We start from the raw sequence: 25,682 nt of genomic DNA on the forward strand, positions 1-25,682 counted from the left end.
TAAAAAATATATTTTAATGCTCGATCTATTTTATAAATAGGCAAGCCTCTTCAGCCATTTTAAAAAATCAATTTTCAGGGAATCCAATGGTTAAGCTAAGTCTATTTGACCTCTTGAATGAGTTTTCTTCATGTATTTTTGTCTATGTTTGTGTCGTTGAGTACAAAAAAGTGTTTGTTTTTGTATCGTCATTTTATTCCTTTAATTAAAAGCCCTCAAGATTTAATTTTAATAAATTAAATGCTTTTTGCAAGTTACGCAAAATATTCACATTTCTCTTTTCCATGAAATTCGGTCTCCGATTACTTATAGCTTCGTAGTAACTACATTTTCGTGGTTTAATTTTTATATTTAAAATATAAATTGTATTTTGTTGATGTACCCAAAATGTAATCAAGTAAACAAAATCCACATTGTGTAGGTATATCGTTTTGTATGTTTTTGTTATGTATTTTATAAAATGTTCACTATGAATGTTGTTTTGTAGCTCATTTATTTTTCAATAAATGTACAAAATCTAACCAGATTTATTTTATTTACTGACCGTGTAAGTATTCCTATCAACTCAATATGCAAGCCTGTGGGAATTTAATTATCGATCGATCACACATTGAATGAGGGTTTTCTAAAATGGCGTCCACGAGGTGGCAGCACCGAGTCGTCAGGTCCAGGTAACTGTCAAAGTGCTTATCTTTACTATGAATAGTGAACGATTTTAGTGTTTTTTTTTATTTTATAATTAAAGCACTGCATTATTGTTTTACTATTGAGGTTGAGTAAATAAAAAAAACTAAATCATATTGTGTTAACAAATTTTTCAACAAGCTTTTCCTTAGTACCAGTGACTTTTGCACCCTCTCTCTTATATTTTTAGTTCGGAAACCTTATTCTGACCGTAGTCCATAATAAAATCAATAACACTTCCAATATAACAGAAGTTCAATAAACAATAAGTTCGGACCCTACAATTCCATACTATTTGACAGCTGTTTGGACCTGAACTGACGCATACGAAGCGCCGCCTGGCGGCAGAAAAAGTATCGAAAACCCTCATTGCCTATCAGCCAAGTATGACCACTTTATAGGTACACCCCCACCCAAGTTCAAAATTCCTAGTCAAAAGTGTCGTTGAATAAAAACGTTAACTGTGTATGGGTTTTTATTAATGTTACACAATGTACATACAATGGTTTATACCCTTCTATAAGTATAGCTATCAAACGCACCGAACTTGCCTCTGAAGTTGATAACTAAGTACCTTTAACTTTATGTAGTGATGCATTTGGCAGTGTAAAAAAGTCCACATAATGTTGACCTCCCAGGATTCATCTGATCACGTCAGAAATACTGCCAATAACTCTTTATTCATTCCATAACACAATAGACGTGTATTGGCAATTTATTCCCAAAAAGGGACTGGCTTAATTTCAATATACTCTCAAAGCGGACTTTTCTCGGAGGGTGTAATTTTGGTCAAGCGGTACTACGTGATCGGGATGCGATACAGTACACTTATCTCACTCAAGTACTCGTTTAAAAGCTTACCAACCTTTTTGAGATGTAGTTAGGATGAAAGATCAATTTGTAAACTGAATGCAGCTTGCTACCAGAGGTCGGTCAAAATGTTTGTGCAGAAGTGCTGATAGGCTTTAGAAGTATTTAGATAAGATCTAAATTGACCCACTCCTATATTCTTGGTGGCTCCATAAATAAGTATTTCGAAAAAGGATCTTCAAATAAAGAAGGTCGCAAGAATTAATTACAAACCTTCTTGCAACAACGGATGTATCAAAGAGGTTTCACCTAAAATCCAAACCAGGCATAATAAAAAAATAAATCCCAAATTTCAAAATCGAAACGTCACACAACGTCAAAATTTCAATAAAAATGTGAACATAAAAATATAACAAACCACAGCAAGACAAAAAAATAGCAGTGATGCAGTTACTACACGAAAACAAGACTCACTTGATGACAGCGAAGGATAGGAGCATGAGTACCAATATGAGTGTCAAGGACTTGTCCGACAATATGGAGGTGAAGGAGAAAAGGTCCTCGGACGCGTCTTTGCTCCTCATGAACCCGGTGGCGAGTGGAGACAACGTGACCACCGGGCTCAACTCCGCTCATAAGCTGAAGGAAGAACTGCCGCCCCTAGTACCGTGCTGTGAAGGGAGAGAACTGCAGGCAAGTACTTACCTTTTAGCTAATTATGTTAGTAGTAGACGCCATCCCATTAGCATTGCTCCTATGTCATGCATGCGGCCCAGACGAACATGATCGTAAGACCATGCGTAAATACTCATATCTGCGAAATGTCCATTTGAACGTCGTGCGATCATGCAATGTTGAAGAATCTATTTATAAACTATTTTTACGTTTTCTTCTTGATAAAACATGCCGATGCTCTGCTCTGGCTTACCTACCTGTTACCAAGAAAACTCATTTATATTAAAATTAAACAGACGATAGAAGGATTCGTTTGAACGGTTCCAAGAAAGTACAGAATAAAATGTCAAGGCAATACTTCTGTTAGTTTAGCTTTGGCCACAAAAGATATTTAAAAATGTTTCAGGAAAAAACGATTAATAGTTTCGAGGAAGGGAGGCAATCATAAAAAATGCTCTTGAGGGCTATTGACGCAATTTTATATCAACAACCCTTGGGATAACTATTCAATCTTCACAGAAATTGTTTGAATTATTAGCTCTTGGAAATAAGATCTTGCCTATCTCATTAAAGTGGTTTTTCTTGTAGGAAACTTATCAAAACCTACATGGTTTGCTTAGGTAGGTACACTTACAGAACAAAAGAGCTGGCTTCCGATTATTTGATTTAGAAATGCAAGTGTACAAGGTAGAAACAAGAGCCAGTAGGTATCACTATCTATTCAGAAAAACACTCCTTTCATATTATATATTCTCATAGTAGATTTCAAGGCGCCAAATTTCTAAAGCTATCAATAACACACAATATTAAAGTCTGGTTCCCGCATAAAATGAGTGCGATCCCATCTCCTACTGATTGATGTGCTCCAATATACGCGGGTTCGCAGTCCATATGCGACATACTTTATTCAACGCGAACATTGATTTAATGTCAAACAGAATGTCGAAGTTGTCCTTAATTCATTCATGCGGGAATGAACATTTACAAAGTTCATTCGATTCTTTGTCATGAAGAACTTTTACTGAGAACTAACATTAAATTTCTATTCATAGGTTTCATTTCGTATTTAGGTACCCATAGGTAACTTCGAGTAGAAAGTTAATTTACTTTTAAATACTTTCCTAGGTAAATACTTAAGTAATAGCTTTTCACAAGTCAACGCAACTTGCGAGGTATTCCATAAGTCAATGAACTTGTATTCCACAGAAAGCGAACTGAATTAAAATATCCTACTTTGCTTTTCTCAACAACCACCCAAATAGTCTAAAGAGCCTAAACACAAAACTGTCTGTAAACTTTTGAGAAGGTTTGTAAGTAGGTGGGTACTTACGCCTATTTACAAAACTTAGAATAATTGTATTTCATCAAAACTTGGCATAAATTAATGTTATCGGACTTAAAGCTATCGAAACTCAAGTTTCACAAGATTCTATTGTTTTCAAATTAATTAACCATGCCAAAAGAAATATCTAGGTAGGTACTTACTACCAAATTCCTTTAGTTAATGATTGGTAAAGTATTTATTGTGTTAATAAGGAGCGATGTTCGAAAATACTATGTATTTTTTACCTACCTTGACTTGTATTCAGAGACTTTGGTACCTACATAAATTGTTCCAAGCCTTTCAGTCGTTCCATTTAGCAAATATCATAGAACTTACCGCTCGTTTTCAGAAATTCCTAGAATCCAATTCAAAAGGAAACCAAATAATTTCGCCAATTTCTGTTTCCCGAGAAACATAGCTTTCTCCGAATTTTAACAAACTAAAATGAATTTGGAACTTGAAACTCGTTAGGGATTTGAAGATTACCTGTTTAGAAGATTATTAATCTAATTATAATCCAGATTTGGCACTTGTAGTCGGGGTTGGGTTAGTGTGAGAGGTAAGGTTACACGGTAAAACTCAAAATTATTTACACAAGCCTCAATTACAAAACATTCAAAATCCGCCATCACTATCAAACTAATATCGTACGACCAATCAGTGGCCGGCCAGGCCACGTGACTATACGCGTAAAAGGGCATTTGGTTATATTGATACGTTCGGAGATATCACCAGCTATACACTTGATTGAAGTTATTTCATAAACGTTTTCCATTTTCCAGGGAATAGTTTAGTTAAAAGCGTTTTTCGAACTGTGAATTATTGAACTTTAGTTACATGCACTGTAGTTAAGGAGATATTTATTAGTTGAATGGAACCTAATAGAACCTACCTCCCTAGTTTCCTCCCAGGGTTAGATTAAAATTTCCGATAACTAATGGCTAACGACTACGAGTTTTCACTACTACGAGGCAGCGACTTTTTTCGTCATAAAAAAATTACAATAAGGATATGAATCCAAATATGTAGACTTAAAAGTAAATATTCCTTTGACAATCTGGTGCAGATTAATGAGGACCTGGTGCGAAGTGGACTCTCAGCGATTTCCGTGAAACACGACAGCGTGATACAATGTTTGAGCATGTCACGCGCCTGCGAGAGGATGCAAATACCGCCCGGCCTCGTTAAGGTACCCTGTTTACTTATTTAGATGAACATCGTTGGTTTAGAAATCTTGTCATATGCCTTAAACCTTCTGTTGTCAACTTTGCAGCTTTGTTTTGGAAACCCAAAAACTAGGAATGATTAAGTCTTGTAACTAGAGATTTTTTAAATCATGTCATTTTATGTAGTCATTTTATGTACCAAAGCGGAGCAGGGAATTTTAGAGCCAATAGAATTTCTTCGCTCAGGGGTAGATAGGTACCACTCTTAGTGGGCGGAGATGAGATGTTTGAATAACACAATTCTAATGGTTGATTAAAAACTTCTCCGTCCCGCTCTGCATTGGTGGAGGCTGAAACATACCTCTTATAAGTAATTCTAAAACCTAAAAATATGTCTTCGGTCAGCATCGAAACTCCTTCCGGAGTCTCCACCGGCCCGATTTGAAGCGTGTGCCGTATCTGCGTCGCATGTCACCTGATGAACTGGAAACACTATTCCGTGGTTACGCTGACTTGCCCACGAGAGGGATTCCCAAAAATGGTAAATTTTACAGTTCAAGACTTAACTATAAAAAAATAATTTACCTAAGCATCATTTAGTCCCCGGGTGAAACGAGTTTCAGCCAAGATGATGTTGGCTGGGTCTATGGAAGTAGGTATAGCTTTGCCGAAGAACTCTTACAACAGAGCGAGATGCGTTCTTTGCTCGACAAGGTTTGCCGTCTTATCGTTTTAAACCTTCCAGGTATAGAACATTTTACAGGGTTTCTATCCATTACTTTTTAATTGAAGTTTAAATTTCAGACGTTCGAGAGGAAATTCCCAAAGTGTCTCTGCCGCCCGATGAGAACGGACAAGGAAAAGAATTGAATAAAGTCAAGGAAGCTTGCAGACCAGATGAGGGTTTGAATTATTTCATATACCTACTGAGCACAAAGTTGTCAATTCTTTAGTTCGTTGGCACATAGATTTTTCCGAAGCTGCATACTTTACAAGCATTGGTGCATTACCCTATGTAGGCAATATAAGTAGGTAGGTACTATCGATGTTGTTCAACGTTGAAATAGAATCCGAAATCTGACCTATTACATGATATTTCTTTTTTCATTGATTTTGGACTCTGATTCAAAGACGACAATGACGATAACAGTTTGACAGTAAAACAATCTCTAACTTCACTTCAATATCTGTCCCGGCTTTTTGCAGGTAACGGTGCGAACGCCCTGCTCCCGATTCTGGAGACCCGTTCGGGCGCGGAGGACGTGCCGGCCGGCATGCGGCTGCACGGAGCACGCGCGAGGCTCTACACCTCCGTCCTGGCCGGCGCCAGGGCTGGCGATCAGCTGGAGTTAGTATAGCTTAGGAAATAAATGATGCATTTACTCTATTCTAGTGGCATATACTTATAAAGTGGTGAAAATATGCGATGTTTTTATTTAAGAGTATAACGGCGAGCCCGGCCTTGCCTACACCTATTAAAATCTTATGCCGTAGTGTTCCACAAAATGGCTGTTGACAAAAAAGTTTTTATCTTCTACATTCCATGACGACAAAAAGTTCGAAAACTATATCTAACTCAATAAGCTCGTTTTGTTACAGTACGAATATTCATGATTCCAGCGGCATATCGAATCACGAAGAGTACGACAATCGCGTCCCCGAAGACTCGGTGCCTGACGAAGAAGTGCAACTCAATGAGGAACTGCAGATCATCCTCCCGCCACGCTACGACGACGTCACGGCCGACTCGTCCATCACCACCACAACCACAGACCAAAGCATCAGTTAGGAGTTTGCACCCTATCGCAATGTGTTAAGGTACAAATTACAAGGAATTAAATGACAAATGAAGTTCAACGTGAAACCTGGTATTGGCATGAAAGCACGTCGACAATTGATACGGCTGATACGCAATTCAAGGAAAACAATCGGCAGACTGGTCATGTACTTAGACTGGTTGCTTAGTGATTTTATTAAGAAATTTTGATTTATAATTTTATTTCCAATAAGTCCGCATTAAAGTTTACTTTTTTATACGAATTTTGGTTTGCAGTTTAGTTCGCACTTTTGACATTTTAGGAATAAAACTAGATGTTTTAAGGGTGAATTTATATTGAATTTATCTTTCTACAATATTATACAATAGGTTTTAAATTGTTATCAACGCTTCCCGCAAAATGAACCCAGCGGTACATTACCATACAAATAAAAATATTGTTTTTACATCTCCGTGCAAAATAGTTGCTAGAAATTTTAATTGCACTTTAAGTTAAACGAAAATTGATTATTCAAATGTAAATCAGTTCTTAATTTGACAGAACATGACTTATTTTATATTGTCATGTCTCCGAGTATTAGCATCAATAATTCGAACATTCTAGAAAATAATCATACATTATAAGGTTCTATGAAATATATTTATATCACAAAGTATAGGTGAGTTTCAACAGAAAAAGTTAACATTAGCTTCCATCGTAGTTTACTCGCAATTACACAATTCAATAGGACATTTAAATGTAGGCAAGAAATCAGTACAAGTATGAAGATAGTCGTAAAAGTAGGCTATGGACCTGGAAATAAGAGCTAATTTCGATCAACAAATGTTCGTAGTCACTCATTCGTAGACGTCCTAAGGCCGAGTGCTGAATTGAGGCGCAAGACGATCTTGTATTGGTAATTTATTGTCTCACGCACATTATGATTCGAACAGTAACCATTCCACTCCTTCATCTGCACTTAGCCTTAGGAGCCTTTTTACCATCCGTCCGGCGGGCATATTATAGCCTGATAGATTAATTTATACAATAAAATTCCAATCAAAAATACTATGTGAAACAAAAAACTCCCTGCTAGTGCCTTACAGTTATATCAACACCTACCTAAACTCTGTCCTACTTCTAAGGACCATAATACAGGCCAGATTAACCATCATCCGTTAACTAATCAGCGACTACTGATTAACCTCTGGTTAACAGTTAACCGGTCGTGGAAACCAGACCCTAAATCTAGCAGTAACGATTACATTATTTACGAAAGTCGATGTTCCAACTTGCGAGTTTTTCATTTCGTTGGACTAATTTGCTTTTAATCTCTATCTAAAGTAGGTAAAGTTGGAAAATCTATTTATTGCTATACTCGTATATTTCCTTTACTTGTCGTAGCGCAATGCTCAAACTAACCAACGTAACATTGATTCGATATCAATCACCGATTAGTTGAAAATGGAGTGTTTCAGTTAGTGATTTTTAGAACTAGAATAATACGCACCTTGAAACTAAATAAATCTGTCAAACTTAGCTGATTTGATTTATAAACACTCCATTACTAACCTACTCCCAAGTAAATTAAAGATTGGATATTTAATGGACTTTGCATCTAAAATCAGCCTTGTATAAGCAAATCACCCTTTGGCAAAAGCCTTCACAAAACGAAGCTATAAAAATTAAATATAATTCGCTAGAAAAATCTCATTTCAAGGTCCATTCAAGAGCCGTATTTACAAAATCAGATGGTCCCCGAACTGACTAACTACTGGCTCGGCGGGGTCAGTACGACGCTTTACTTACTGCGGATTTCTATAACCTATCGATCCTTTGTTTTATGAGAAGAGATTGTTCAATCTCTAGTCACAAATCGACGCGAGAGATAGATTATACAAATTTGCGGTTGGCGGACATCGTTATGGAAATTTTTAGAAGCTAGAACAGTAACATGTGTGCATAGTGGTCAACACTGTTTGCAGTTAATATTCAATTTAAGAAGATTCGCTTAGCAAACGATAACTTCGCAAAACAAATATAGGTTTTGATTCAAGTTGCAGCTTCGAAGAATGCCCGTTTATAACATGACCTCTATCTGCGGGTCACTAAACTATTTCGACTCGAGATTCGACAGCAAAATGATCATTTATCTTTATACACAACTGATTTAATTTTCTCAAAGTAAAATAATAAGCATTATGTACAAAATTTGAATTCAGAAGCTCGGTAAAGCGCCCTTTCCCCGCCGGACACTCACAATGAAAGCAGAAAGCAATACATTATACATACATAGTGGATTTTGTCTTAAAAAAATCGCATACAAAAAATCAACATTCAAACAGCGATAGTAATAAAAAATACTCTTCAATATGTACATACATTGCTTTAATATGTACATTTTTATATGAGGGTAGCTTGACTATTGTTAAAAGAAATTAGGTTATGTCACACTAGTCGGTAAATTGAGAAAAATAGGTTATGTAAATTATAGAATTGACATAAGTTGTTTAAATATTAATTATAAAATTAAATAATATAGTGATGCATTAACATGTCAATTTGTAGTCATGAATGTCCTTACACACAAAACAACAAAGGGTAATCGTCAAATGTTATTTTGAATATTCTGGTTCGTCTGAAATTATTTGTAAGTGGTTAAATATTACAACAGTCAAGCCACTCCATACGAATGACCTACACAGCGTGCATAGCTATCACTTAAATATCCATAATAAAGAACATTGCGACCTTCCCATACATAGTCCTCGATTACCCACAATAATGCATTAGAAACTTTATTCTACCTTACTATACAAAGGAGGTAAACATTAAACTAAATAAAAAAAATCATTTTACTTTATGTAATAATTCTTTAAATAACATAAAAAAATAATCGAATATCGTTACAACAAAACTTTCTAAATTTGTTTTTTAATTTTTTAAATATGGAATAATTGATTTTGTGACAAGCGTTCGCTTGCTTGCTATCTAACGTTGTGTTCACACGGACAGTCTCTCGCACCGTTCACTGGAGCGTTTTTGTCTGTATAACCATTATATAGAATCAACACTGGTATTCACAATGACGTTGCTTGTTCCGGCACGCGGGCGCTTACTTAAATTAAATGGCATCGACATCCTCACCTGAAACCGCAAAAGAATGACATTACAATCACATTTTGGAAACTAATGTAAAGAGATACCGGTATACAATCGTACCTGTTAAGTTACCATTTGAAAAGTAAAGGGGCGCAGGCAAAATATGGTCTACTTCAATAGACCCGTTTTAAACATGAAGTTCAGCAAATATCAAACGTTTCCAATAATTCAAATGTTTCTCGTAATATTTTTATGTATTTTGCATTGAAAGTTTACTTGTCGAGGAAAAATTACTAATGGCCAGTTTTACCGGTTACTGATACTCTCTGATAGCCTATCAGGTGTTTATCCGACAGCTGAAGTGTAACCAGAGAAACAGGGTCTTAAAAAGTTATGAAAATGAGGTGACATACCGTGGCGGGCGCGGCGGCTGGCGGCCGCCTACTCTGCAGCTCATAACTTGTGGTTGCTGGTGAGCCAGGTGAGGCCCTCGTACAGCCCGTCGCCCGACGTCGCGCACGACGGCTGCACGTACCAGTTGCGGTCGCGGATGCGCGTCAGCCCCAGCTTCTCTTGGATCTCGTGGGGTTTCATTGCTGGAATCATTCGGAAAATTACATTTTAAAAGAGTTAATACTATAGCAGGTCTACTAGGAAGCAATTGACACATAAAGAAAGTGATTCTGTAAGGTTATGGATACGAGTAAATTCATCGTCATCCACCTGCCCTAGTCCCAATTTTCTTTGGGGTCGGTGCGACATATTTTCTTCTTCCATTTCTATCTGCCGCCATTTGACAAGTAAGTAACATTCCTTCTAGCCATATTGTCTATCACACAATCCTCATATCGTTTCTTTGTTCAATATGATTTAATCGTCACCATTATTACGCCTACCAAACATCTTTATGCCTACTTTAACACCTGAATTTAAAATTAGCTTGCCTAATCTCGATTAATATGTAAGACACCTACTGTTTTTTTTATCTAGTGCAAAGTTTAATTATTTATTATCAAGGAGTCAAATCATGCGGCCTGGCTTCCTACTAGTCACGCATGAATTCGACCTTTGACCGTACAATTAGTAAATTACGAGCACCATTTCTCGCAGCTGATACATGACGTGTCCTAGATTCTTTCTTTCTAGGAAATAGGTCTTTGTCTCATTATAGGCATCCATTTTTACCGCTTGATTTATCTAATACCTACTTGGTATTCACTCTTGATGAACTGACCAAATACAATTTAGGGTAAGGATTTACCGCGGTTTTAGCGAATACTGAGAAGACTGTACCGTAAAAGAAACTCATATGTCGTCTGAGGTTCTAAATGATTTCCAGAACAGACAGGCAGTTTATGGCTTGCAGAAGTGAGTAATGGTGATGAAAATGTTGCACTGGGGAATTGACCAAAAGGCTCCTAACACTTAACTTATTACTTCAGGGCCAACAATCGTTGTTATGTTAAGTACTTTAGTATTAGACACCAATGACTTAGTAATGGTGAATGAAAACATCTTGAGGAAACCTTTACTTTCAATCCGTCTCGAGTAGTGTGGTGACTAAAGCTCATTCTTTCTCTGCAAAAGAAGAGTCCTGTATAATCATCGGCAAAGATATTGAGCCCTGACCTTCACCTGCGCAGAAGTGATTTATTGGTTTATTGCCTTAAGTGTACAGTGCGCAAAGCGATCCCCACTCTTCCACCGAGAGCTCATTATCCGTGCCGATAACTATACCCTGCAGTGGGACAATAAAGGCTGATGCTAAACCATACCATCAGGCAAGTCCTGTTTGTTGGCGAAGATGAGGATGATGGCGTCACGCATCTCCCTGTCGTTGATGATTCTATGGAGCTCCTGGCGCGCCTCGTCGATGCGGTCCCGGTCCGCGCAGTCCACCACGAATATTAGACCTTGAGTGCCTGGAACAGTTGAATTGAGACTTGAGTATGTTTCACGATAGTCCGTAGAAAAACCTGATGAAGTATATTATTGAGATAACTAGATACTCTAGATCAGTGGTTCTTAACCGGTGGTCCGCGGTGGTCCCTGGAGGCATTCCAAGTGGTCCGCGAGCTTTGCTTCGCGGCGTTGCTATACTTTATCTAACTTTATTTTTATTGACTTATCTATGCGAGCGGGGGTTTTCGCATGGACGTATATCGGGTGTGTCGTACCTAGTCCCCCCATTCATTTCGATTGAGTCTTAAATAAAAAATAATTAAAATTTCGCGCTCGCTTCGCTCGCGTATTCAGAAACTATGTGCCCTTATTTTTGCATTTGTCAACAAACAAAACGTTAAGTACGTTTGGGCTAAATTTTACGTAATATTTGGTTTAAGTCCGATAAAAATTTCGCGGTCGCTTCGCTCGCGCATTTGGAAACTGCATAGGCAAGTTTTTATTTTTCTTTATTTGCATTTGCTTACCTACACAACTGCCGACATGCGTTTAGTAGAGTGCTAATTTAGGTAAACCGATGAGGTGGTCCCCGGCAAGACAAACTTTAGTTAAAGTGGTCCCTCATGACTAAAAGGTTAAGAACCACTGCTCTAGATGAAAGATCCAAAGATGGACCTGATAATGTAGGAAACGATCGTGTGGCAATTTGGCCGATTAATGGAAAAAACTACTCGTGCCAGTAACATTTGGCTGGTGTGACATGTCCCACAGTACCCACATTATGAAAAAAAAAAAAACTAAAAATAAATAAATAATACACACCTGTATAGTAATGCCTCCATAATGGTCGTATTTTGTCCTGCCCCCCAACGTCCCATACGTTGAATTTGACGTTTTTATACGTTACAGTTTCAACGTTGAAACCGACCGTAGGTATCGTTGTGACTGACTGACCTAATTTTAATTTATATAAAATAGCTGTAGGTTTATTTTAAGGAATTAATGTTCTTACATCATTGGGTTACTTTACAGTTACATTCAAAAGGTTCACAATTAACGTTTGGTAACTCCATGAAAGATTATGGCTTGTGTTTAAACACCACCCAAAAAAGTACCTATTTTACTACCAAAAAAATTCTAAACGGTTACCAAAATGGATAAATGGTCACCAAATAACGTTTCCAAAAATATTATTAGGTAAAACCATTTTTTCGTATTATTGACTACTAAAAAAATATATGGACGCCTTTAAAATACACTTTAGACCAAATATTATATATTGTCACTACTTAGATGTTACCAATTATGTAATACCATGACTCCTAATTTGGTCATTTTTGTTAGACTAAAAAAGCTAACGATCGCTAGAATATTTCCCAAATACCAATTAATATACTGGGGTTCCCAAACGTACGTCGCTTATTTATTGTTATATGAATTTGTGTGTAACTCAGTAGATAAAATGAAGCACGCAACATGCAGCAAGCATGGCTTCTGTCACGGCTCCGGCACTGCGGGGCTCCGGCGGTCCCATGCGAGCTTATCGTCGCAGATGGTTTTCACGCTCACCACCGCGTTCGTCACTAACTTTGATTTTGGTAGTAATATTAATCTTTTAGTTGGATAGAATTTGGTGACCATTAATCCATTTTGGGAACCAAAAATAATATTTGTGCGAGATTTGCGATTTTTCTGATGTTATTTTATTTTTTTTGGATCATAATATTATATACTTTAGTGCCCTTTTAATAAAGTCAATTAATTTTTTTTGGAGTTGTTTATTTTATTTGGTGCCTCAGCTTAGAGTCTTAAAAATATTTTTGGTGATCGCCTAAATTATACCCAAAGATTATATTATACTAATGGACTTCTTTGTGAGTAACGGCTAGACCGTATACAATGTGACATACATAGACAACTTCGTATTGAGACTAAAGGACACATTACATTTGTGCATAGAACTACGTAAAGGTAAATTGCACCTTATCATCTACTATTTTTGCTGAGTCATTCATTTCAGTTATAGTTATCGGCACGTATCTTGAGCTCTGACCTTCACCTGCGCAGAAGTAATTTATTGGGTCCCTTTTGTGGTATGAAGTGAGGCGCGGGAGTGGGCTAAAGCGGTGATTGGCCCGCAGTGCATCACGTCATAGCCGTCACTCGGGATTGGTTCTTTGCTAATAAATCACTTCTGCGCAGATGTAGGTCAGAGCTCAAGATTGGAACTTCTGTTTTCTTTATCTTGGTAGTTTCATTAGAGTCCACACTATCTGTCGGGTTGTAGCCCCGAGACTGTACGTTCATTGCTATACGAACCGTGTTTACGATGTTATAAATGGGAGTATCTATGGCGCCGTAAAATAGAAACGTAAAACCAGTTAAGTTTGCATCTAAATATTTATGGTTTACGAAATCGTAGTATCGTTTCCGTAGTAAATTTAATTATAGCTGTGATTTCAATTGGATCATGACTGACGATATATCTTCATCAGAATTTTGAGAAGATATTGTATTACACGTACATTTTAATAGCCAAACGTTTTTTTAAGATCCTGATGGCAATCCTTTGCCATCTTTAACTAGACCATGTAGTAATAATGTAGTATTGTAAAAGGATACTAGTCTTCCCGGCAGCATCGAGGCCCAGCATCAATATCCTCATCTCCTTGTTACCGAAGATTTTTGACAGCAGCTTCCCCATTGTGCTGAACTCTCCTCAACCGCACAACTGGAATAAGGAAAAGAAAACTATTAATTTATGTGTATAAGCATCGTCACCAATTGATCGAACAAACGCTGTACCAGTTGGTTCTGAGAAAATCCACATGGATAATTCCAATAAAGCTAGCCAGCCTAAGGGTTTAAAACTTTAAGCCTTTGCTATGGTGACCACAAAAGCTGTGGAGCAATAAAAAAATGTTTAACATTTTTCTTTGAAGAAAAAAACTTCAGATTTAACAAAACAATTTCATTCAGCAAAGAATAATTCGGGTTGTTTTCTCAACACCGTTTTCTCCAAACAAATAACAGCCAAAATAACAATCAATTTCTCTATCTCAAGAACAACATCCATTCCACCAAAGCAGATCTATAAAACGGATATCGTTCAATTTGTTTGTTCTTGAAATCAATTTCGAGAGACTCAAGTTTTAATTTACCAACTGAAGCGCGGTTACGGAAGTCGGTACAAACTGCTAAAGCACTCCAGAAGTTAACAACTGTAGAGTTGAAGGGTACTTCCCTAATAAAGTCAACTAGATCTATTGTTTGCCGAGTTTGACCCTATTTTAATTCTGATTAATGGATATAAAGAATGGCAGACTGTGGAGTTTAACAAACACTATTGACTGCGTAAACAAGTTTCAGTCTGCATTTACGCAAATAATAATTGCATGAAATGATCCGCCAATATTGTGAAGTGACCAATCTCATGATCGTACTCGTATTCGGTATTCATAAAATGAAGAATAAAGCTCGAAAAACATATTTTCATCATACAACATACTTATTTTACGACGAAGCGTGTCAAGATAATAGATCTCCAATATTATCAAAGCGAAAACGAAAATCAGCGAAAAACATATTTTACAGTCACAAGTTATCAGGGAGAGAATCGAAATCTTGAGAGCTCACTAAAAATGTTTGCAGAGATTCGATGGACCAATTTGGCAATGTTGCCTATCAGGATCCAAGTTTAATGAAATAAGTTAGCGGTAGAAACTTAGAGGACATGTTCTCCTTCGTCATTTCAAATGTATTGGGGACGTGTCATCGTCAATTTCAGTCTGGTTTATGTACATTTCTTAATGGCCCGACTCTCATCCTACTACATACTACGTAGGATTCTAGGCAGAATAAGGATAGAGCTCAAAGCTTTGTTCAGCCTTAAAAGATCACCGTTCCATTTCTACGCAAGGATGATAAATTGCTCGTCCACTGTACGAATGTTAGAGCTTTATACAAAGTTTCCGCAATCTGAATCGCATATTTTACACACTATACATTGTTAACAAGTTAAGTGATAACATGGCCTACAAAAACATCCGATGCACTGTGTTCGCACTATACATAATTGATTTACTGTATCCTTCTAAAGAACTATACTTCGGCCGTTCAGAGAATGCGTTCCTGACACCTATCAGTTAGTCACGACTAGTGATGGGCACAACATAACACTGAGTTCGTTACCGTTCCTTCAAAATGAACCGCCGCATTATTTTAAGATTATTTTCGTTTTAAATTGGCGGAATCATTTGTTTTATATTTTAGTTATTTAAGTGGAAACCAAAAAAAGGTAATATTCATATAATAAAATTGTTTTATTTATTCTTTGTTACAAGTACATTGAATTGAATGTGCGAACAGAATATTAATCAGACTCCGATTTGCTTGAGGAGGTGGTGTCTTCATCATCATCTTCGCCTACATGTATAATTATATTATTATCAATAACAGAATCAATCCTGATATCTCGGTCTAACAAAAGCCGGGTAATCAAATAAAAACAGATCGAAAACACTTGAAAAACGTGGTCTATGCGCACGAAACGACAACGGACGACTGTTTTAGCGTCACAAAATGGCGGCCCATAACGCCATTTGGGGTTACCATTTTTAATCTCAGTATAAAAATGCGGTTTGGTCATAGTTTTATTTTTATATTTCATAAACGTTATAATTAAGTCTTATAGTCCATTATTTTCCAATTCTTAAAAAGAAAATCAAAACGTATTATTTTATATTATAACTGTATAAGAACAGATTACGATACTTGCCTGTTATTTTTAGCACAGCACTACAAAATATAAACCGCTGACATAACCTTGTAATAGCGCAGTATAGATTTAGAAAAATATTGTTTACCAAGTTATTTGACACTCAGTTTGGCACAAAATTATAACATTCATTGATTATTGATATAATAATGTTGTTTTAATGCTCCTCAATTGTTAAAACGGTAAACAACCAGCAAAAATATTTTTATCGTAACTGCAACGCCATTGCAAAGTTACGTCGTCAGTTCAATCGCGACGTGTCAGGAACGCATTCTCTGAATGGCCGAACTATAATATCCCCCTTTTAACTGGATGTCTTAATTGCGCACCCATGCTTACATTCATTCTTGTTGCGATAATCTTGCTTATTAACAATTCGAAACAAAACCCCCAAAAAAGGCGACAGACGTTTTTAAAACATTTCGCAAAACAAGTTGCTCTCAAGGTAAGTACTTCTAAATCAGAAACGATTTTCTTTAACCCCAATCTTTGCCGCGATGACGTCAAAGATTCCAATTTTACCTGAGATTACTGTTCAATTTACGCTTGTTAAATAGAACTTCACAATTGATCCGAATTCTGGAGATATCCCAAATCTTGGAAATGAAGGATTGTAAATCACGGAGCAATTTCAACCATCTTTGGACGAAATTAATCTCCCAATCATCTGCGGGCAGGAGTTGAAAGATTACTAATGTAACCAGAAGATTAATTATTTCTAAGTAACCCTTCATTATTCACGAATGAGACACAAAGTTTTGGGAGTAAGTATATGAAAAGACAAATTGCTTTTATAAGTTAAATTTTTTAAGACCCATAACTATCAAAGTACTATCATATCTTTATATCGAACAAAATGTTTTACATCGTCCTATCAATGATCTGTGTTAATGCATTCAACGTTATCATCAATCAACATAGAATCGGGGCGACGGTACCTACGCTATCGGAAACCGTCTATCATAGTGAACACCCTCGTTTATTTAAATGTACGTTTAATAGGGTACAATACACGCTATTTTATTTTCAATGCCACTCACTGAAAGCTTTATAGATTTTTGTGCAATTCGCAATTGATGTCAGCATTCAATCACACAAAAGTTGTGTCAGCTGTGAGCGGCAGAAAAGATAGTCGATGATGTCTCAATATAACACCCTGAACGTTTTCTAAAATTATTATACGAATCCTGTCACACTTTATGAATTCTAATCCAAATCTATATATAGGTCCATATTGCTCTGAATCTATTAAAATCCACTAGGAAGTAAATGTTAAAATGTATCCAATAATAAATGCTAAAATTCTTCGATTTAAATCTAAATTTCAAATCACAGCCAACAGCATTAACTGGAAACGATTCATTTCACAGATACCGGGCGTTAATAACAACGTTCTAAGCAAGGAAACCAGCTATTACGTCAACATCCCACATGCAACACCTACCTTCAAGACAGTCTATGCCCTAAATGCTAAGTTAAGACGAACTAAATATAGACAAGACCTGTAGCTGATATCTTGAGCTGGTTATATTGGATATGCATTTTAGTCAAAAACTTTGATGCATCTTAAGAAATTAAATCTATAAAACGAGTGTTTTATCTGTTATTTTATCGAATTCCAAAATATATGGTTCTCTTTTCAGCATAAGTCCTGATCTTATCCAGTGTTGCCTTTTGAAAAAATCAATAACAGGGTACGGTATGGAGACCAAAAATGAAACCCAAAATTGAGAATATCCAAGTTTTTCTCCCAAAGTTGAAACCTCTCAAATCTCCCAAAAGATAGGCCCTGACATTTTACAAAGATTACGACCATCTTTAAAGGATAAACATGGAATAAAACGAATTGTACTGATTATTCCGGGACCGTCAGGTACGTTCCAAGAACTCTCCGTTCTTAGACTAGTCTTGATTAAGTAAGAGCGCTACAAATTCAGATTGCTCTTCGCGTTCAAAGAGTAACCGTCTCTCAATTTCAGAAGACGCTAGTTTCAGAAATAGTATTATCCGTATCAGACCTATTTTAAACGCAGACAAACTAAGTATAGACAATTACACGACAATCGGTAAAGGGCACATAATTCTAAGGAACCTGATACAAAAGGTCAGATTGGTGCAAAAAGGTCAAAATTATTTGTAGGTCAAAAATTGGTACTACGTCTACAGTCTATTAATCCTAATAATAAAATATATTTTGTGCGACTAAACTTAAAATATGCAAATTGTCAACGTATTATTTTTTTACTGAAACGGGAAAACCTCTATTGAATCTGAAATCAGCCGGCTAAATTGTCGAACAGAATTAGTTTAGGAAGAAAAATAGCAGTTGTCGAGGGGAGAACGGAGGGATAAAAGGCGTGGAATGAATTGCCAACTCGTTTATTTGTCAGGATTATTTCTGTCTATTAGATCACAGCCCATTTTTGTACCATTGCCTTAATGTTATTACAAGCTGATGAACGAGATAACAGTAAATTCTTCTAGTCCTTTAGGGATTCAGCAAAAAATACGAGCAACAATATTTAACTCATGTAAATAGGTATAGTGGAACTCTTTCCAAATTTTCATCTTTTTCTTATGACATATACATTTTAGTCATTATTCTTATAAACCCAATAATTATAACGAACGTTATGACTACAAACCCCATAATTACAACCAACGTTATACCAAGAATGGTAGAAATAATGCATTTTTCATGTGTAGGGCAGACAACAACAGGCAACTGAAACATGTTTGTTGTGTCGTGTACAAATGCACATTAGTCGCAACACGTTTAGAATTTAATATCTAAAGTGGTGTTAAACATACCGTTGGTGTAACACGAAAAGACGGCAAAATGTATAATTCAATATTCTTCATTCAATGTATGTTTTAGCATAATCATCATCTCGATAGCACTCTTGACGGAGTGATCGTGGCCAACATGTCATTTGTGGCAGATGTCTCGTGTCCATATATCCCAGTCAACAGACATTCTTGAGAACACGTGTAATTCAGCACGTGACAGAATCCACAGTTACACCATATACTATAATGTTCCGATGTTTCATTGTTCTCGAAAATTACATATTGTGATAGAAATGTTGAATGTATTCTATACAATCGGAACGAAAGTGTGAAACATAATAGACTGGTGTAAGCTATTTTTGTATGAGGAAAGGAAAAGGGAGCTATGAATATTGTTTAATGAAGTGTAACGGGCTAGTGTGGTGTTGTAATTTATTACTGCTATTTTGTTTGGGCATTATCTAGACCAGCGTTTTCGTTTGCAAAAACTATAATAATGACAAAATAGATAAATCGTTAGTTGGAAGGCTTAATTGCATACAAAACCACAAAATAGCCGTATCAAACACAACAGATAAAGAAACCCATTCAATCAAATCACTACAAAAACAAATTAATCTTCCAATACTGAATGAAAAGATCCCACGCTTCGACGAAGCAATTACGTTTACGTTGAAACGCCTTTGACGCCAGATAACCATTCAAAATATTCATCAGAATTTATAGAAAATGATTGCTATTCAAATGGTATTTTTCGCAATGAAAAACCTCGAATATTCATGAAACGTGAATGGTAAATAAATAAACGTGTCAACGAAACATTAACTTAAGCATGACGAGAATGGCAATGAAATAAGAAATGCAATGTGTATAACCAATTCTAAAGTCCGTCATGTTTCTCATGGTTCAAGATTTGAAATACAGCACACTTGAAACTCCAATCAACTAAAATTCATAGATCTTTGATAAAGTCCCTACAATGAACTCAGCATACTTTGGATGTCAAAGGAAATTCTTATTAAGAGACCACAGATGAAACAATTTATCTACGTAGGAATAGGAAACGTGGACATTGACATTAATTGATCAGGTCGGGCCGCAATGGAATCTAGATCTAACTAGTAGAACAAAAGGCACTGACAAGTGACAAGTATGTAAAGTAAATGCCATCTACCACATTTTACGTAGAAAATCTTGAGAAAAGATTCTAAGTACCTCTTATTTGAACACTGAGCGAAACAGGTAACAAATATTTAAGCCTATTATGTGAACGCAGGCGATACTAAGATACATGAAATTGATTCGTTTACTTTGCCGATCAAAATCAAAGCATAACATAAAGTTGATCCCAACATCACATGATGGGAAGCCACAAAACCAGAACTGATATGACAAAAACGGGACCAGGCGACAATGCAATATTTGCCAGTATCAGAAGTGAGAGAAACCGTTAGGATGCAAACCGGATTGATCATAACTAAGGGAATGGAGAGGTCGATTGACGCGATACCCACTATAGGTATTTGGTCGATAAACAAAATAAAGGTTTAACGGCGTGCCACGGCATCATAAAAGCGAAACGAGGGTTTGCCCGCGATCCGCACACGGAACCCTACGTCCCCGTACGAATTGGGTCGCTCCGTGTATCTATAATGTCACTACGTTTGAAAGGCTGTGTCTAAATAATGAGGCTTGAATGTCTGCAAGGGCGCTTAGTTATATTTTTAAGGGAGTAATGTTATAGTCTTCTACAACATCGTTGGTACATAAAAATATAACAGCTGAAGCATTAAAGCATTTTTTAATAAAAGAAAAGCTAAGTCGTTTGTAAAAATCTTTATTATTCTATCTTACTGTCACAACTACTAATTCTCTGTTTTTCAAGCTCGCTAAACAATAAAAGTGTCAGAAGTCAGAAGTACTAACGACCATTCACACAACAATTTTGGCACAGCACGCGTGATCTAAAGCTGGAAACTTTTACAACTTCAAGTCGTAACTTGCAGCAGTTTGTAAACACGTCAGGTGTCAAACACTGTGCTTGAAACACACATGAAATCGCAATTTGTATTCTATAATCTTTTTCTTAAAGGTGACACAAGACGGTCTAAGATTTCAAAGGGCACTTCAAACGGTTTCAAGATCAAGACGGCTGACGTCACTCGAGTGAAAGGTTTTCGACAATCCATCGAAGTTCATTGTCGGTCTGAAAACTGAAAGGAGATACTAAATTTAGAAGTGAACAGATCGCGTTCCAAAGCAGAAACCTTTATTTGATATTGAAGACCGTAATTTCGTTTGTGTAACTGCCAATAAACCGGCTAGTTTGTAAAATACTGACACCACCTTGTTTTTCAAAGAGAACACAGAGCCCGAGTTGAACTCATAACCTTTAGTTTTAAAAACAAACAAAACTACGTAATTTCGGATGCGATATTAGCCACCCGTGCCGCGATGAAATATTACTTCAATTCCGTTCCAAAAAAGGTACGCTTTTGAATTGTTGATGCACCGCTGAATAAACTATCCGTGGTACCTTCGAAACAATACTGAATGACGTAATATTACATTCGTAACGCATAACTCGGCGAAGTGTAACATAGCAACGAATGATAAAGAACATTAGCTAGATGACGTAATAAACCCAGTAGGCAAGAATGAGGAAGAGATGGACAATTAGAACTAGACTCAGTTCAGTGAGTCGTTAGTGCACTGGAAAGTGGATAAGTAAGTTAAATTCAAGGATATCTTAGCTTTATGACTGCAGTTAGATCATTAGTTTCTACCTTGGGGTTGCTTTTGCAGTTTCAAGCCATTTGAAAATCTTTCGGAACCCAACTTGGGCGCCATAGGATATCCAAAAATTTTGGGATTCAATATCTACGAAACCCAAACCAACTCAAGATATCGAACAGTTAAACGAAGCTGCTCCCTACTACCCTAAGCCCAAAATAAGGGTGGCGCCACACTGTCACAGGGTCCAGAACCACCTCGTCAGCATCGGGGTCGCCCTTCTATTTCCGTCGGGTCAACACCTAGGGCGTTACACATTTCCACGTCATTTCCTTCGGAAAGCCAATTGAATGGTACAATAAACAGTGCGTACAGTCACTTGTTTTACAAACGTGATTTGAAGATTTACGATGACTCGTTCATGTGCAGAAGGTGTTCAGATTTGTATGTGTCGCGCTTGAAAACAACCTTAAAGGTTTATGTCTAATTGTCTGGTCGAAAAGAATTATTCCATTATTCAAATTGATTATGAGTTTCATATACAATGTATTTTAAAACAGATATAATGAACCACATTCTTAGACAGGTAGATAAGCATATTAAAAATAAGACTACATTATATCGATAGAACAAATGACTTGTACAAATATATGTGTGGTTCAAATATAGGTACTGTATAAAAAGTATTAAAACCAAGTATTCACTTATTTTTATTAACTTTAACTGGAAAAATGACTCAGCTACGTTATCAAATGTTATTTTAATCTATTGTATAAACCCAACGGTTCGAGTGTAATATCCTACACTAAGTACATAGCAATAACAATGTATTGAGAGGCTGTTTCATCCGTAGCTTACAAAAATGGCTATGATTTGTTACTCGAAGTTTTAAGTGAAAATGATGAATTTGTGATTTAATACACTCGCTATCGTGGGTACCGTAAAAAATATACTTACTCTAGAAGAATTTCCAGTGTTAACTTCACAAGTAGAATGATTGATGAAGCAAGGATTGAACTTAAGTTGGAATCATTTACTCTCTATATAGATTTCTCTATTATGATAGATGAACTATATTACTTTAATCTGCATTCGTCATGCTGTGTTTCAAAATATTATAATTATGATTATAAACAAGCAGTTAGTAATCTATACTAATATTATAAAGCTGAAGAGTTTGTTTGTTTGTTTGAACGCGCTAATCTCAGGAAGTACTGGTCCGATTTGAAAATTTCTTTCAGTGTTAGATAGCCCATTTATCGAGGAAGGCTATAGGCTATATAGGCTTTTTATCCCGGTACGGGAAGTATGTCCCACGGGATGCGGGTGAAACCGCTGGCAGAAGCTAGTGAGATATAATTTGGGGAACACAACTATCAAAAGTTTATTTACCTAGTCATATCTCTTGCATTAGGACAATCCTATTCATCATGACCAAAAAATTACATTCATAAAAATCATATCAATCATGAATTATAATTACAACAACAAACATTAGTCTCAAATTACATTTTCCGTCATAACGTATTTGTTCTAATCATACCTAAAATACATACCTATCTCATAATGAAGAATTAATGAAACACACAATATTATATTTCAAGCCGCCTCTCGTAATAAGTGCCGCCCACTTACCTCAAAAGCTCAAATTCTAAAATATAAATTCCTTTCACAGGATCTTATTGCTCGAGCCGTGGGTCGAAGTTCACCCTCAGCAAACCCACGAGTATTGAATCCTAAGCAATTACCAACAGATCTTCTGGAACCCACTCATTCACCTTTTCAACCGCTGCGTGCTTATAACACCGGTCCAACTCGTGTTTTGCATATAAATCCCGTACATTTTCTAGAAATAACTCTCAGAATATTTTCGAATCATAGCAGCTTAAATGGGAATCCATTTGATCTAATTTATCCTATCAGCAGTAACGGCGGTGAACGCAAACTTACGTCATTGTATTCGGCAACGGAATACGGATTGTGAAAGCGATATTAGGTTATTTTCCGATGGTTCTAAAAATATGGAATGTGCAGTTGAATGAAGAAGCTAAATTGGATCAATGCTTGAAATTCAGTCGATAGTATTTGTAAGAAATAAATTAAGTAACAGGCATACACACGACATGAATGTTGCATGTCATCATATTGGCTTAAATACGAAAAGTTTAACGAAAAACGCAAAGATGACTTAAACATCATTAGAACAATCCGCGTACAGAATCTGTGTTACGTAACAACCAGTGCTAACAAATCCGTTGAAGGAAGGATAGGTTAGGAAAAAACAGCTACAGATGATGTCAACCAGCATGATACAATCATATTCGATGAATCAGAAACAATTATAAAGCTTAACATACGAACGTGTAAATCAATTATTACTGTTTAAGGTCAACAGGTAATTGTACAAATTAATGACGATTTTACTTCAAACACATATTTTCAAATGGAAATATGCATCCTTTATATAACCGCACAGTCTGTAATGGGAGTTTACGGAGACAAAGATACCAAGTAGTTCAGAACAAGCATATTAATAGAAACCGATACATACAAGGGTAGACCTTTGTTTGATAGTATAAAAAAGAATTCATAAATAAGCTCAAAAGAAAGCAAGCTACTACTACTGCAATATCACGTATGACGAAATTGCGAAATTATATGGCATTAGCACGGTACCTCAACTTGGAAGGACTTCCCAACTAAATACTCTGTTTATTGGGTAATCCAAGATAGATCTGCAACACTGATTAAGTTAATACACTTCCGATACTGCAACATGGCTGCTAAGTGCGTTTGCCACCGTTAAGTAAGATTATACCTACAATCTGAATCTCCCAATGCACTCTGTATTTAATAAGCTAAAAGGTGCTTTGTGCGCACCTAGCCATAAAATGGCATGTTTAAGATAAACCAACAAATGACTATCAAGACAGAGTATGTAATCAAAGAAATACTGGTCATCTCAATTAGAACGTATAAAGTATGATTGCAAAGCTAATGACTCGTGTCCTGGCACCAAAGTTGCATCTAAATTAAAAACTTCAGACCCGGTCGTGTCTTCTTCGCTTATTTTCTTTCAAGAATTATGGTGCATCGTGTCAAGGTAGGAACTCACGAAATTATTTTCAGTACCGTAAATGTTCTGCTTTTATTGGGTAACTCACGATTCCGCCAGTGTTGTTCCGTTAAGTTTTATAGGCAGAAATTGGTAATTTTTGTCAGGTATGCCAACCAACGCCCGCCTCGATAGCACCATGCGGGCAGTCACACACTTCGCATTCCATCCTACTGCCCGATCCGAGCATCAAAACTAAGGGCCGAGAAAAGCCATATGTTAATCACGCCATGTAGTCCTCCGTGTTATTTTTTCAATTCTATTGTGCCAATACCATGATCGGAAAAGTGTATATAGGTCCGTGAACTCCTACCCTAACGTTTTTGATACTTTTTACGAGTTAAGTGCATTTCGGGAATTGTAGTTTGGCTTGCGGCCAGGGAACGGTTACGTGCAGTACACAGACAAGTTTAATGAATTTACTGACTCATTTGTTTTACTATCTACACTGCGTTCATGATCGCATCATCATGCATCGCATTTGAAGCCGTACATCAGATTAAGATTTAAATGCCTGGCTTACACTTTGACATTACATCAAATATGTCGAGTGCCTTGTTTTAGCAGAGGGTGAACTCAACATTAGTCGCATAAATTGAGATTAATGTTTGTTGAATCACAAATATGGTTAACGAATTAAATGGGTAAAAAAGTAGGTAATCCACAGAAATTGGGACATACAATGTTGGTTATAAAAGCCAGAAATCTAAATACGATCAAAAATAGCCAAAAACTGTTTACTGTCTCCGAAACGAAAATTGGCCAAGCGTTAACTGCACTATTCGGCGCCGAAACGGCTGCGAAGTATGGACTCTACGCATAACTCTTCATAGTAAGTATAGAGTCC

The 25,682-nt window shown here is 36.6% G+C and overlaps 2 protein-coding genes across 3 annotated transcripts in view; one reads left to right on the forward strand and one right to left on the reverse strand.

Moving 5' to 3' along the window:
- The first annotated feature begins 1,931 nt into the window (after positions 1 to 1,931).
- On the forward strand, positions 1,932 to 6,573 carry LOC124637311. The gene is made up of 6 exons (XM_047173709.1): positions 1,932 to 2,187; positions 4,560 to 4,682; positions 5,065 to 5,200; positions 5,464 to 5,562; positions 5,866 to 6,007; positions 6,259 to 6,573. Exons 1-6 carry the CDS (start codon positions 1,939 to 1,941, stop codon positions 6,446 to 6,448), a joined length of 939 nt encoding a protein of 312 aa, XP_047029665.1. The 5' UTR covers positions 1,932 to 1,938; the 3' UTR covers positions 6,449 to 6,573.
- Positions 6,574 to 6,753: 180 nt separating this feature from the next.
- LOC124637175 (ADP-ribosylation factor 6) overlaps positions 6,754 to 25,682 on the reverse strand; it is a 46,935-nt gene continuing 28,006 nt past the window's right edge. For both annotated transcript variants that reach the window (XM_047173563.1, XM_047173595.1), the window contains exons 3-7: positions 14,043 to 14,151; positions 12,243 to 12,398; positions 11,294 to 11,440; positions 9,932 to 10,114; positions 6,754 to 9,563 (exon numbers count right to left, since the gene is read on the reverse strand). In XM_047173563.1, coding sequence (XP_047029519.1) covers positions 9,972 to 10,114; positions 11,294 to 11,440; positions 12,243 to 12,398; positions 14,043 to 14,124 — 528 coding nt within the window. In that variant the 5' untranslated portion in view covers positions 14,125 to 14,151 and the 3' untranslated portion in view covers positions 6,754 to 9,563; positions 9,932 to 9,971. The remainder of the gene's footprint in view (positions 9,564 to 9,931; positions 10,115 to 11,293; positions 11,441 to 12,242; positions 12,399 to 14,042; positions 14,152 to 25,682) is intronic.

The sequence above is a fragment of the Helicoverpa zea genome, chromosome 1 (assembly GCF_022581195.2).
Source record: "Helicoverpa zea isolate HzStark_Cry1AcR chromosome 1, ilHelZeax1.1, whole genome shotgun sequence".
NCBI classification, from domain to species: domain Eukaryota; kingdom Metazoa; phylum Arthropoda; class Insecta; order Lepidoptera; family Noctuidae; genus Helicoverpa; species Helicoverpa zea.